At 46.7% G+C, this 14243-nt stretch overlaps 6 protein-coding genes across 6 annotated transcripts; 5 read left to right on the forward strand and 1 right to left on the reverse strand.

The window, feature by feature from the left end:
- BDR25DRAFT_307027 (PRTase-like protein) lies at positions 1-1305 on the forward strand. The gene is made up of 4 exons (XM_033690765.1): positions 1-101; positions 401-507; positions 564-986; positions 1037-1305. The coding sequence occupies exons 1-4, from the start codon at positions 69-71 to the stop codon at positions 1083-1085; spliced, it is 612 nt and encodes a 203-aa protein (XP_033541521.1). The 5' UTR covers positions 1-68; the 3' UTR covers positions 1086-1305.
- Positions 1295-2643, reverse strand: BDR25DRAFT_296226 (inositol monophosphatase). The gene is made up of 3 exons (XM_033688903.1): positions 2420-2643; positions 2262-2356; positions 1295-2197 (listed from the first exon to the last, which is right to left on the reverse strand). Exons 1-3 carry the CDS (start codon positions 2535-2537, stop codon positions 1541-1543), a joined length of 870 nt encoding a protein of 289 aa, XP_033541522.1. The 5' UTR covers positions 2538-2643; the 3' UTR covers positions 1295-1540.
- A 262-nt stretch (positions 2644-2905) lies between these two features.
- BDR25DRAFT_241695 (uncharacterized protein) lies at positions 2906-3542 on the forward strand (the record flags this gene model as incomplete). Its single annotated transcript, XM_033685757.1, has 2 exons — positions 2906-3302; positions 3367-3542. 2 exons carry the CDS (start codon positions 2906-2908, stop codon positions 3540-3542), a joined length of 573 nt encoding a protein of 190 aa, XP_033541523.1.
- A 1942-nt stretch (positions 3543-5484) lies between these two features.
- BDR25DRAFT_241614 (exo-beta 1,3 glucanase-like protein) lies at positions 5485-8069 on the forward strand (the record flags this gene model as incomplete). The annotated part of the gene is made up of 4 exons (XM_033685753.1): positions 5485-5698; positions 5748-6206; positions 6332-7419; positions 7473-8069. 4 exons carry the CDS (start codon positions 5485-5487, stop codon positions 8067-8069), a joined length of 2358 nt encoding a protein of 785 aa, XP_033541524.1.
- Positions 8070-9125: 1056 nt separating this feature from the next.
- Positions 9126-9852, forward strand: BDR25DRAFT_307031 (uncharacterized protein). The gene is given in 3 exon segments (XM_033690766.1): positions 9126-9366; positions 9378-9380; positions 9434-9852. 1 exon segment carries the CDS (start codon positions 9511-9513, stop codon positions 9760-9762), a length of 252 nt encoding a protein of 83 aa, XP_033541525.1. The 5' UTR covers positions 9126-9366; positions 9378-9380; positions 9434-9510; the 3' UTR covers positions 9763-9852.
- A 302-nt stretch (positions 9853-10154) lies between these two features.
- On the forward strand, positions 10155-12365 carry BDR25DRAFT_396574 (uncharacterized protein; the record flags this gene model as incomplete). Its single annotated transcript, XM_033698443.1, has 7 exons — positions 10155-11021; positions 11083-11229; positions 11266-11334; positions 11392-11405; positions 11470-11623; positions 11698-12135; positions 12207-12365. Exons 1-7 carry the CDS (start codon positions 10200-10202, stop codon positions 12363-12365), a joined length of 1803 nt encoding a protein of 600 aa, XP_033541526.1. The 5' UTR covers positions 10155-10199.
- Between the last annotated feature and the right edge of the window lie 1878 nt (positions 12366-14243).

Below are 14243 nucleotides of genomic sequence, written 5' to 3' on the forward strand. Positions count from 1 at the left end.
CTCTCCGCATAGCAAAATTTGAGAGCTTCCACAACCTACTCCAGAACACGCCGAGAAGGTATTTCGAAATGATTGAAAAGATCTACGTTACATACAACCAGGCACGTGTTACACTTTCCTTACATGCGCTCAGTCTGAAACACTGCCCACCCCTCCTGCGGGCGCCTCCTCGGGACCTCCGCGTACCGCTACACTGTGTCTTGTACTACTTCCAAGGTACTGCATGAGCATCATGCTCGACGCCCTGCGCGTCTGTGGCGTTGCATGACACGATCTCACCATATGATGATAAGATCTCTAGGGTACCCTTAAGATCTGGCCCGCAGTGCCCCCCCGAACCGGGCTGCAGGCAAATTTACCCAATTTACCCCTACAGTTAACTGACGACAACTATCATTAGGTCCACAAGCTCTGTCAGAACTCGGCGGAGCGCATTCTGAATGAGTTCCACCCGAACCTCATGATCGCTATTGGCGGTGGAGGTTATGTTCCCGCCCGCATCCTGCGGTATGCGAACCATAGTCACATTTTGGGAGCCCGGCGCTGATACGATTGTGCTACAGATCTTTCCTCAAGAAACCTGGATCTCCGAATATCCCTATTCAAGCAATCGGTCTCTCCCTCTACGAGTCCCTCGGGACAGATCCAGTCGAGGAGCCCGGAACCAAGGTCACCCGGACGCAATGGCTTGATCTCAGCAGCCTCGAGATGGCGAACCTTATCGGCAAGAACGTCCTCATTGTAGATGAAGTCGACGACACTCGGACGACGTTGGAGTACGCGGTAAAGGAGCTCCAGAAGGATGTCGAGGAGGCACAACGGAGGTTGGGTCGCGAGGACGAGAAGACAGCGTTCACAATATTCGTACTGCACAACAAGGACAAGACGAAGAAGGGCACGCTTCCAAAGTCGATCATCGGCGACGGCAAGTACCTTGCAGCAGAGACGGTCGGAGACGTCTGGATCTGCTATCCCTGGGAAGCAACGTAAATGTTACTCCTTTCTCAATTTATGCTCTATACTGATGTGTGTGTAGCGACATTGAGGAGCATGACTGCTTGGCACATGCTCAAAAGAAAGGCTGAATGTCCTTCGATTCCTTCATTCGACTTTCATGCGCAAGATGTGATGGGGATATAGGCGCTTCGTAATTTACAGATAAAATGGCAGTCAACAGCGGAGTTAGTAGATCATTTGGCGCGATCTACTTTCTCATAGGGCTGCCAGCTGCTGCAGTGTGGCTGGCTTATCATATAGAAGGGCTGGTATTGCACCCCCATTAATGAGACCAATTCCTAAGACAACTATAATTGATAAATGGTTCGGTAAGAACTATATGACCATCCATGGCTCTTATGGCTAGCCATTGTGCTGAAAAAATCCGTCTCCTTAAGCCTTTTATTTAGTCTGCTTTTTGCTCCATCTCCTTGTTTGAACCGAACTCTTTAGCAAGCATCTATACACTACCTCCCACTTCCAAAACGCAATCAACCACCAAGCTCAAATTCGTCTCCGGGGCCCCATCACAGACATCCTGTTCTCACACCCCCACCTCAAAAGCCCCCTCCACCAAACCCCAAAACTCTTCCACAACCTCCCTCTGCCCCTCCCCAGCCCTCACAGCCATATACCTCCGCTCATCAATCCTTGGCTCCCAATTGCCCGGATTTGCATCCACCATTAGCCCGCCCGTCTCCTTTAGGATTACCCATCCTGCACACACATCCCACGCCCAACATCCAGCTTCCCAATACACATCTATGCCGCCACTCGCCACCGCGCAAAGATTCAACGCCGCGGAACCAAACGAGCGGAGACCATGCACCATTCCTCCGCCTGCTTCCTTCGTTGCAGCAAGTTTACTAAACGTCCGCGATTTTACGGCGAAGTCATTGCCAGAGCGATCGCTGCCCCATTCGATGGCCACCAAGCATGAGCTTAAGCTTTCTAGCGGCGTGGGAGCGCGCAGGGGGAGTCTAGTAGTGAGGTTGAGGAATGCGCCGTGGCCTTTAATGGCGGAGTAGAGGGTAGATGTGAAAGGGTTATAGACTATGCCGATTGTGGGGATGAGGTTGAGAGAGAATCCGAGGGAGATGGAGACGTAGGGGTATGTGTGGACGAAGTTGGTTGTGCCGTCTATAGGGTCCACTATGAATGTTGGAGCAGGGGTCAGGAAGTCTCCTGGTTTGTATGTCTCCTGAGAAGTGGATTTCAGCACTTGCGAGGGGTTGTTAAGGATAATGGGAGCCGGGGTAATGTACCTCGCCCATGAATTCGAATGTGGGATATTTTTCCTGGAGGGAGGTCGAGACAAACTTTTCGACTGCTTGATCGGTTTCAGTTACAAGGTCAACGGCTAGGTATCAGTGTTAGACTTTCCTAACTCAATGGAGACAGAAGCGGTAAAAATAGAGCTTACAGTTCTTCTTGGATCCTGCACCCTCTGTCGTAGGATGCGCGGATGTGATCATTTCCCCTGCCTTTTTGGCAATAGAGATCATAAGGTCGTGGATCTCTTGGAGATTGATGTCCGCCATAGTGATTTAGAACCTAAAGTCTATTTAAAACCAATGCCGAGGAAATTCGACCAAGAGAAGCTCTGGAGGGTGAGAGAGAACAGGGGGGTGAGACCAAGAACCAAATTACAAGAATTGAAGACTGAGATCTCTTTGCCCCTCAGTGGGGCGTCAATCAACCCTAACATTTTCCTATCGATAAGCCCCAGCGCCACCGTGGAAGCTGTTCCTGAACAATTCCAACATGTGGCTGCGAGCTGGAATGTCAGTGGCTGACTCGGCATCAAAGCACACCTCAACACCTCGGCAACTCTCCCGACCTCGCTCAAAGTCTTTGATGAGAAATGTCCACGCCTAGTGATCCCAATGGCTCAACGCGCTTCTTCACAATGGCCGATGCCATCAAGCACTTCAACAAGGTCCCCTGGGCCGCTGCCATGATAAACGATTCCACCTGGACGCCCAGGAACACCGCATCGAGAATCCCGAAACCGACGTTCGAGGACTCGTTCTTTGCGGAAACACTCGGCACGAATCGCACAATACGATATCTATTGACGCTGCAGCCCACAAAACCAGAGGAGGAGTATCCGCAAGTCAGAGAAGTAAGAACAATCATGGATCTAGGCAACGGGCTGAATGGGCATCCGAATATTTGTCATGGAGGATTTGTCGCCACAATGCTGGATGAGATATTTGGAGTTTTGATTATCGCAAACATTGAGCTCAAAATTAAGAACGCGGGACCGCATCACCCGAACAATCAGACTAATTGTTACACGGCTTGTGAGTTGCTTGTTTCGGGTGAAGAGGGTCTAAGGAGAGAGCCGGGCTGATTGTGCGAGCGCAGATTTGAACACTAATTATAAGAAGCCAACACCAGCGCCCAGTGTTGTGCTTTGTACGGCGAGGTTTGAGAAGAAGGAGGGGAGAAAGATTTATGTGTCGGGGACTGTTGGTGATGGCCAGGGGACGGTATATTCGACTGGCGAAGGGATGTTTGTGGAGACGAATGCTAAGATATGAGTATTGGTTTGCAGGTGCGGCGCTCTTGCATATATGTTCGCAGTATTGAAAGTATGTTTGCCTTCACCGTGCAGATCTAAAACTACGGCCATGTTGACAGATTCGAAGATCGCTACAGCCTTATTTCGATGCACTTTCACCCATGAGTAGACCCGAAGGAAGATTTGCAAATAGAGTCGTGGAGATAGTTGATATCTGACTACGCATTCGCATGAGTCACCTCCTTTTTAAAGAGCAGTATTGGGTACAAATTCTTGGGATAGGGTAGACTGGGATACCCATAAAGCCAGCAAAGCCACTGTATTTTCTTAGGCACCTTGCCGGCATTTCTTTGGTTGGTTCTAGGTAAGTATTTCACCTACCTAACTGCTTCCCATGACCACCTTTTCGTGCCTGTGAGTTCGTCTTAAGTAATGGTATTACCGGCTCTAACTGCACGATCTCCGAGCCCATTTTCAGCTGATCCCCTTCTTTCGAAGGAGAGACAGAAATTGCGTTAATATGACTGGTCCATCGACAAATACAGAAGGTCAATAGTCAAACATTTAACTGGTCCAAAGGAATTTTATTCATTTCTCTCCTCCGCAAAAGCAAAATTAATCTGTTCTCCGATCGCACGCTGCCATTCGGATCGATCAGTGACAGGCGTCTAGTGTTAGGATTTTCGCCAGCCATACGGGTAGGGCCCTCCTTATCCAACGGAGTAGTCTTCGCATTCTATCATACTTTTGCAATCCATCGGATCGGACGACGAGCCGCCCTTCGAGGCCTTTTCAGTTCTCATGACATCACCTGAGGTCTTTTAGACGCAAATCGAAAAGGCGCCCCGTTGTCCACTAAACGAATCACCTCATTTACGCGTGCATCCTTTTCATTTCCATCTTCCTTGGACCAGGTAACCGCAACAAGCAACTCCAAAACCCTAGTCTCAACTCTCCTGCGATCGACCATCCCAAGGATCTCACGAGACCTAACGATGTGACACTGCCAGCGGAGGTCAACAGCAGCGTTAACCCGGTAGGGGGCACGCGCACACACTAAACCCCGTCTTGAATAGGGAGGTCAAAGGAAGAGAGTTGGACGAAGTAGTACCAGGTCGAATGACAAGGTATTGTAAAGTTTCTAATACCCCGCAATCACCGCTGCCCCAGGCGGAGGAATGCAGACAGATATGGAAATGACTGGGGTAGAGCGGCTGCGGCTGCGGCCTTCTTCCTGGAAACGGACGAGATGCCTTCAGGAAAGTGGTTTCACATGATTGTTGTTTAGTGTTGCTCAGTGGTTGGACAGCTGCCGGGGATAAAGTGACGCTCCGTCCCGGTGACTCTCGGCTGAATAAGGCTAGTCTCACGTATCCCCAAAGGGCCTTTCTACGTCTCTTTTCTCCGCTGAAGTTTGGAGGATATTCGCACTACTACTATCTACCGGAATTGCATTAGACGGCTTCGCTGGAACCTTTCAACGCCCGAGGTTATATTAAATTTTAGTCGGGACCTTAGCCATGCAACGTTTGAAGGAATTAGGGTCGCCATTACACCGACAAGGCATTGCACCTGTACAAATGACCGGATCCATGAATATCAGCAGCCGGGTGTGAGGCTACATGAGTGGCCAAGTAGTTCAAATGACCATTTGTCCAAGAAGCGCAGGGATTCGGTGTGCCTCCCTACGGATACCGCCTCCCCACAAGTCAAGGGCAAATATAAAGACTTTTCGTTTCCTCTTCCTCTATCCTCCGCCTAACAACACTTCATTCCTTTGCATTTATCCTTTCTTCTCTTGCCATTCCTTTGGAGTTGTTTCTCGCGCTGTAAAATCATTAGTTATCATGCGGGTCCTGCCTCTCATCTCTTGCCTGCTGGCAGTAGGAGCCAATGCTCTTGTTGACCTTCCTATCATGAGCAGTATCATTGAAGATGCTCTGAGCTCCTTAGACATATCCATGGCCAATCTCACCACTGCAGCTCCGGTGAAGACAACATTGGCGACCATCTCTGCATTACCCACTCCCTCTGGAGCTATCTCAGTGCTGAAACCAGCGGTTGCCGCCTCTGGGTATTGGATGGCAGATATGCCGAAACAGGGTATTGCAGCCTTCAATTCCAATCCAAATGGCTATAAGGTCTGGAGAAATGTCAAGGACTATGGTGCTAAAGGTAAGTTGACGCCCTTTGTTTGATCATGTCGTAAGTAACATTAGGGCAGGCGACGGCGCAACCGACGACAGTGCTGCTATCAACGCTGCAATCACTGATGGAAATCGCTGTGGACCTTGGGTCTGCCAATCAGCTACTGACACTCCAGCCGTTGTCTACTTCCCTTCCGGTACCTACATAATCTCGCAAAAGATTGTTCCTTATTACTTCACCCAAATCATTGGTAACCCGAACAACCGCCCCGTTCTCAAAGCCACTGCTGGTTTTACTGCTCTTGGGGTGATCGATGCTAGTCCCTATGGTAATACCGGACAGCCAGGCTGGTTATCTACCAACTTATTTATGCGTCAAATTAGGAATATCGTGATAGATTTGACAGCCATTGCTCCAGCAACAGCAGCGACGGGTATCCACTGGCCGGCCGCTCAGGCAACGAGCTTGCAGAATGTGAAGGTTATCATGACTCAATCTGCGAGCTCACAACACCAAGGCATTTTTATTGAAAATGGTGAGTCAAACTAAGTTCCAAGCATTGTGTATCGGGTCGAGGTTCTTTGTTTTATGTTTATTGATGAGGCTCATTACTCCGTTCCCGTGCCTTTATCCATAGAGTGCTCGGCTAACGTAGATCAGGCTCCGCCGGCATGGTGCTTGACATTGAGACTGTCGGTGGGTTATATGGTCTTAATATTGGCAATCAGCAATTTACGATGCGAAATATTAAGATCTCTAAGGCTGTTACTGGGATCTCACAGATCTGGAACTGGGGTTGGACATATCATGGTCTCACAATTTCCGACTGCACTACGGCATTTTCCATGAAGAATGGCGGCTCGAGCAAGCAAGAGGTCGGTTCAGTCACCATCATTGACAGTACTATCACAAACTGTCCTACATTTGTAGAGATGGCGTGGTCGACGAGCGCAAAGCCCATTGCTGCTGGACAGCTGATCCTTGAGAACATTGCTCTGAGCAACGTTCCTGTTGCTGTCAAGGGAGAAGGTGGAACTGTTCTGGCTGGTGGATCCACTACAATTGCCGCTTGGGGTCAAGGCATCAAGTACACGCCCACAGGGCCGACAAAATGGCAGGGCGCCTTCACGCCTGCAAAGCGACCTACGAATTTGTTGAGTGGCAACAAGTTTTACACCAAGTCGAAGCCCCAGTATGAGGACCTCGTTACTGATTCTTTTATCAGCGCTCGAGCCTCAGGTGCAAAAGGTGATGGCAACACGGACGATACCACTGCCGTTCAAAACGCCATCAACAATGCAGTCCAGGCTAAGAAAATTCTCTTCTTCGACCATGGAGTCTACAAGGTTACAAAGACAATATATGTCCCGCCTGGTGCCCGGATGGTTGGCGAGTCATTCGCAGTCATCATGGCGTCCGGGAGCACCTGGTCAAGCAAGACGAATCCAGTCCCCGTCATCCAGATCGGAAAGCCTGGTGAGAGTGGCAGTGTTGAATGGTCTGACATGGTCGTATCTACCCAAGGCTCCACCCCTGGCGCGAAACTGATTGAATGGAATCTTGCCGCTACCTTAGGCTCAGGTCTCTGGGACGTTCATACCCGCATCGGTGGTGCTAAAGGAACCAACCTACAAGTCACTCAATGTCCAGTCGGGGCTGCGATCAAGGACGACTGCATGGCTGCTTACATGTCTGTTCATATCACGAAGACGGGGTCTGGTGCTTATTTAGAGAACAACTGGTTCTGGGTAAGTATCCCGCCACTTTTGCTGTTGATACGAGTACTGCTGACCTTCGGTAGACCGCTGATCATGACCTCGACGATGCCAAGAACAACAGCACCCAAATCTCCATTTACACTGGTCGAGGCCTTCTCGTCGAAGGCTCAAACGTTTGGCTTTGGAGTTCTGGCGTCGAGCACCATTCCTTGTACCAGTATCAGTTCGCCAATGCCAAGGATGTGTTCGCCGGGTTCATTCAGACTGAGACGCCATACTGGCAGCCCAACCCAGATGCCAAAAACCAACCATTCCCATTGGCAAGCGCCCTGAGCGACCCAGATTACAACTCTGCCTGCCAAGGAGCCTCAGGTAATTGCGACACTTTAGGCCTGCGAATCTTGGACTCTCAAAACGTCCTCATCTACGGCGCTGGGCTGTACTCGTTCTTTATCAACAACAACAGCGCTTGCAGCGGCGCAGATATCGCCAACGGCAAGCGGATTTGCCAGACCCGGATCTTCAGTGTCGAAGGCAAGTCAACTAATGTGCTAATCTATGGCCTTAGTACCGTTGGCGTAGAGAAATTGATTACGATTGATGGTAACGACAAGGCAACCTGGTCGGATACGCTCAGCGTTTACTCGGACACCATTGGACTCTTTTCCTACAATGTCTAAAGCTATCTCTAGGCCAATCTTGGGGCGATGTCGCACCCACGACTTCCATTCATGTTCATATTTATAACAGCATCTCCTTCAGTTCCGACGGAATTAAGTTCAGCATCTCGTCGGCTGGCAGGGTCGGGGATTAGAATGTTTATATCATTTAGGTCTGTGAGATACGATGTATTCGTCAACACCCTTAGGTTTCTGAATCTTGGACTGGCGGTTATCATGATATCTATTAGAGATTTCATGGCTTTGATGGGAGGCCAGCCGACTGACTTTCACCTCTACTAAAAATGAGATAGGGTCGCATAGCATGGAATGATGATCTTCAATACACCCTTCAACTTTGTGATCTTGTTTACTAAACAATAAAGTTACGCTCTATAAATGTGTTCGGTTTGCAAATCTTCTCTTTATCAGCCCCTTCGACGTAGGCAAGGTCTCAGTTGTCTCACAAAGACCCTCATACTAACATGCTCGGGGGGTTCATTAACTTTAAGGATAACATACTTAGAACAAGTGCCAACAACGAATCATACATATAAGACTTTGAAATTAAATGGCATCGCATCCATTCACTGATCTCGCCGCATCACAGCGTCGCTATTCGGTGGATATTGCCACCAAGGCATTTGGAAGGGTGGAGCAATAAAGAGAATCATGACCACCTGCAAGCATGGCCCTAGAACTTTACTTGTCGGACATACTTTGTCATAGAATGCGCAGTAGACCACCACATTTCCCATGAGTGTTACTTATATGCCTGGTGTTCTGCCTCAAGTTCGATTTGGTTAGCTGCTCGAGCTGTATATTCTTGTTGCATTACGTGCACTAACTATGCCGCCTGACTCAGATGAATAGTATGCATCGAGGGATTTAGGCGCATTCGCTACTTTCAGCTCTTTTCTTAAACGACTACTGAACGACACAGAAGTTGCATGGTGCGAAACGCATATCCACTACGGTGGCCACGCGCTTTGACTTGCCACAATGATGACTAAGAGATAGGGCGCAGTCACTATACAACAACCGTTTTTCCATCCCGAAGTCCTATCTCCTCCACCCTCACAAGGTCATGGTGAGAGCGGGTCGGCCGTCATCCAAGCTGGCGTAATTAAGGTGTTCGTCGATTTCTGAATAAGTAATCATAATTTGCCTTTATTGAAGCCTGGCGGCAGAATTTCAGCCTTGCCGACCTACATTGTGGGCTGTGGGTTCAGCCGATCCTCCAAACTCCGTTATCACAAATTACGGATATGCCAGCTTATAGCACTCTTGCAGCACCTAGCTCTGAGGTGCGATCTTCAGGTGTGATCTATTGGTGCAGCTTAGCAACCCATTCTTCTCAATAGCTTGGGCTAATATTCTCAACAGCGAACTAGGCTGATGGCTTTAAACACCCGATATTCTATTCCTACCGCATGAGCCTGTCCAAGCCCTCAGTGAAGCAATGCGACTTTTGCAACTTAGCAACACTGGCGACCTCAGCCTTACAAAGGACTTAGTAGGCAACGATACAATTCCTCCCTATGCGATACTTTCACACACATGGGGAGCCGAGGCCGATGAGGTTACCTTCGAAGACATAACACAAGGCACTGGCAAGAATAAGCCTGGCTATGAGAAGATCCGGTTCTGTGGAGAACAGGCTAGACAAGATTGCTTGGACCACTTTTGGGTTGACACTTGTTGCACTATATAGACCCACCACCGGTGACAATGCCCTACAAAATGGGCGGTATGTACCGCTGAAAATGACGGGAGTTGTCACCCAGCTTTAGATACTAAATTTAGTAAAACGTATTCTCAATTTCTTACTCAGTCAATTTTTTGTCTCAGGATCCTTGCTCCTCATCATGCAAAGAGGCCAAAATCAGGCCTATATTGAGCCGTGGCTGAGCTCATCCTAAGCAAAACTTGAGCCACCGTGATTGTGCTTGATCCTTACCCAATGCAAAGAGGCTGAAATCAGGCCCGTTTCTGAGAGCAGGCGCCAAGCTTAGGTATGACTCAGCATCTGGATTCGGCCTAGCGTCCCGCGTGACTTAAGCTCAAGCACAATCCCTCCCATATTCGTCGTCTCATTCTTATCCTTTTCATTAACCGCGTCTTCATTGTGCGCGCCATCATTTGCGAAACATGGACACGGCCTCGTCTTATGTAGACGTTGTCACATCGGTTTCTACCATCCTAGAAGAATTCAGTCATCCATTTACCATTGTCGGACAGGCTGCGAATCGATGGATGGGTTCCAACGGATGCTACGACGACGCTATCGACTTACTCCTTCGAGACGACCAGCTCACCCCTATCACGCTAGCCTTGGTTCAATCCGGCGAATGGGACTACTTTGACCTGCATAAGGATCGGCAGGACGACGAGGACTGTTATCCCGAGTTTTTAGAGTACGGTCATGACGCCGACCAAGTTTTAGAGCGCAAAGTTGGGCCAAACGACATATGGTGCTTCTTGTATATTAGAATATGGTCCGAGAAAGCTTTCCACTTGAAAGTCGACGGGGTTTCCTGGTTTAAGGCACCCAATCTCTTTACCGGCTGGCCGACAGTCGTCGAGGATCGTTTCCATCCTGCAGCCGATCGCACTGATGGTTGGTTCTTCGGTCCCAACCTACTATCACGCTGCGACCAAAGTCGTTTATCTCCGCACCCATTGGACGGCATTAGCATCCTCGTACCGAGCATCCCTTCTTATCTCAACGCAATGGTTTACCACGCAACGCAATACAAAACGGCAAAACCGCAACTTTCATTCATGTCGAAATGGCAAATTCGCAATCTGACGAGATACTTGTATCTGGAGCTTCCTGAATGCCGTCACCGGGTTCTCCTCGAAGTTGACGCGGACGCTGAGCAGTTTCTGGGGCAGTTTTTTGACAAGTACAAGAGGAAGCCCCTTTTCAATATCAATAAATCCGGGGAAGTCGTAGAAATCAAGCCATGGGTGCCGCAATCCTGATTGCAGGTGCATTCCCGATGTTCATTATAGACGGAGTTCCATCTAGTCTCATGGTATCTACAGTGCGTTTCTGGCCTTGGTGTTTGTCGGGATACTTCCTACCCTCATATATTATTATAGGCATTCCCAGGCCCTTGGTTGCGTTAGAAGTTTCTTACCCTCGTATGTCGCTATAGGCGTTCCCAGCAGCCTGGTTCATCGCATAGTTCTTCCCTTGCATGTAGTATAGAAGGAAGCTCTCAGCAAGAGAATTGTTTATTTCTCGCTCCTATCGTTCATCCTCCCTTTCTTCTTCCAAGTATCATACTATCGCTCATATTAGGTATACACTCTATCGTGTATGAACGATTCCTAGACCCTCCATAAACTGTCGTACAGCCAGAATGTTAACCTTAGAGTACAGATTTCCAAGAGCAGCAGCATCTCCGGCGAGTCAACATCCTTACAGCCATCCAACGCCCTCCCGAATAGCGAGTCTTATTGTTCGTCCCGCCTTCCGCTTCTCCAACATGCCGCATCCCACCAAGCCGATCTCCGACCCGATGAAAGCAGCTCTGCTTGAGTACTTTCAAGCTTCTATCGATCTGGTCCCGACGATTTGCGCCCCCAATTCATACTGGTTGGGGCAGCTGCCAGCATTGCCCACGGCTCCCGCCTTTAGACGGAGGATGTGGACATTGCTGGCTCTGTGGAAGCGATAACCGCTTTCCGTGCTGCAATCGATTGGGGAGGCACGCGCTTCCATATCTGCCCGGGCGAAACGATTGAGTTCGACAGCCGCCTTAAGTTCAGAGTCAGACTCGAGCTGCTCCAACTCGGCGGTCCATTCGTCGAATCAGTCTCCGCGGTCGAACTTCTTGGAGGGTTCGTCGCTGGCCTGCCGGACTTGATTTGGAACCGTGCAAAGACGATAGTCGGGCGGGGAGAGGATGGTGACATTGCGGATTTCAAGTTCTTGTTGGCAGAAGCGGAAAAGCCGGGACTGACAATCTCACTGCGAGACGACGATATGAGGGAGGTGCTAGAGGAGGCTGGGGAGGAGTTGACGGAGCGCGAGAGATCATTACTACAATCGCTTATGAAGCCGCCGCTGAAAGACGTGGCTTCTAATACCGACAAATCATAACTTTCTTATCCGCTTATATGACTACACATGTGCTATGTGTCCAGAGCGAAATCCATTACCAGGCCAAGCCCGGTTCCTTCAGTATGTTATCCCTGCGTACTGCTGCCCTGATGATCATCGCTTTCCTGAACCCAGCACGCCCAATACGGCTGAGTCGCGATCTCCTTCCGCTTGTTGTTGATCGCGTCAACGAATTCCTCTAGGGAAGAGGCTATATACCATGTTTTAGCGCGTAATGCACGGCCTCGCGTAATGCACAATTTTGGCAATCCGCGCCTTTTACTTTTAAAGCTCTAGAGACTTACACAAATTATAAATTATATAGATTTTTTATTATAATACTAATTAAATGCTATAGATTCTATTCTTAGTAATAATTTACATGTAATACCTTATAAAAAGGTTAATTTGCCTACTATGTTAAGTTCTGCCTAATGCTAGCTCCCTCTTTTTATTTAATGCTGCATTATTATTAAAATCCTTTAGTGTACTAGTAATAAGTGTAGGAGCTTTCTGCTTACCTTTTATTACCTACTAAAAGTTATTTTTAAGCTGTTAATTAACCTGCTAAGTAAGCTTTACCTTTTTTTATTAAGCTGCTTTTGTTTTAAGCTTCTATAGGTAAGCTTTTTTTACTATTACTACTTTATGCCTTTTTTTTTTAACTACACACGCCTTTTTAGCTTTTTTTACTTTTTTATACTTTACTTTTTTTTTTTTTTTAAAGCTGTAGAGCTTTTTTTTAGCATTTTTTATACTTAATAATTACATGCTTTTTAGACCTTATTTAGAGACTAAAAAGTTGCACTACTATAATATTCTAAAGGTGCTTTTAGTAGAAGAGGCTTACTACACTAGTAGTGCTTCTTTTTATTAATTAGCGCATCTTTAACCTGCTTAAGCTTACGCTAAAGAAGAATATAATATACTAAAAATAACTAGATAGTTTTCTTAAGCTTTTATATTTTTTTTTATAAAAATTACTAATAACTTTATTTAAAAGGCCTTTAACTCTTTTTTAATTTTTTATACTAAGTGCTAAGCTAGTGCTTTTACTAGAGAATAGTTACTTTTTTTACTTATAGTAAAATTAATCTAAGACTACTTATAGCTTAAATAGTAATAAACTAGTTACTTTAAAAGCACTAAAGATAGTTTTATACTTAAAAAATATTTCCTAGGCTTTATTAAACATGCTATAAAAGTTTTTTTTTAATTAATAATAGTCTTTAGTATTTATTTATAAAGCTAGCTAGCTTAGCTAAGTAGGCTAACAAAAAAAGTTTAAACATGTAGACATTAAAAAGCTGCAGCGTATAAGTTATATGTAGTAGGTATATAGCTAAGAGGATCTTATTATTATTATAGTACTTAATAAACTTTATTAAAACATGTAATTTATAGCTATCTAAAAATAAAAGTTAGTACACTTATTACACTTTTACTTTAGTCTTATAATTAAACACATGTTTAAGCTATGCTAGGCCTAGTTTATTATTTATTTAATTTATAAGTAATAAAGTAAAAAAAGCTTAATGCTTAAAAAAGTTAAAATTTTATAGCTAAAAGTCTTATATATAGTTAAAAATAGCTTAGTAGATTAGTATAAGTGTAAAAGAGCTTGTAACGGCGCAGGCAAGACAATGGGTCCGAATGCGGTGGGAATCCACTCAGAGGCATATGGGAGTGCGTGGGGACTCTGAACCTGGGAATGCCATTGACACCTATAGGCCTTGTACAAAAGGATATCGGAAAACTACCGAGCTAGCTACAGGGCGAGGTGCGACTAAATACATGAGGGAATAGAGGTAAATAGATGAATGGATGTCTTTATTACGCCCGGCTCTAGCCTAGAGGGCACTAGTAGTTTATTACATAAGCAATTCCTTAGTAATAGCATACCTCTTAATAGCCTATACATGTAAAATATCTATCTCTCTGTATTTTCCTAGCAAACTCTCCTATACCTTTTGTATTTAGTAAGTAGTAAGTATTCTTAAGGCTCTCTCCTCTAAGTGTTTAGTGTCCCTTTGTTAGCAAATAAAGCAGAACCTGCTAGCGTACAAGTGTTAGTATAGTGT

The sequence above is a fragment of the Lindgomyces ingoldianus genome (genome assembly GCF_010093535.1).
Source record: "Lindgomyces ingoldianus strain ATCC 200398 unplaced genomic scaffold BDR25scaffold_43, whole genome shotgun sequence".
Lineage (NCBI taxonomy): Eukaryota > Fungi > Ascomycota > Dothideomycetes > Pleosporales > Lindgomycetaceae > Lindgomyces > Lindgomyces ingoldianus.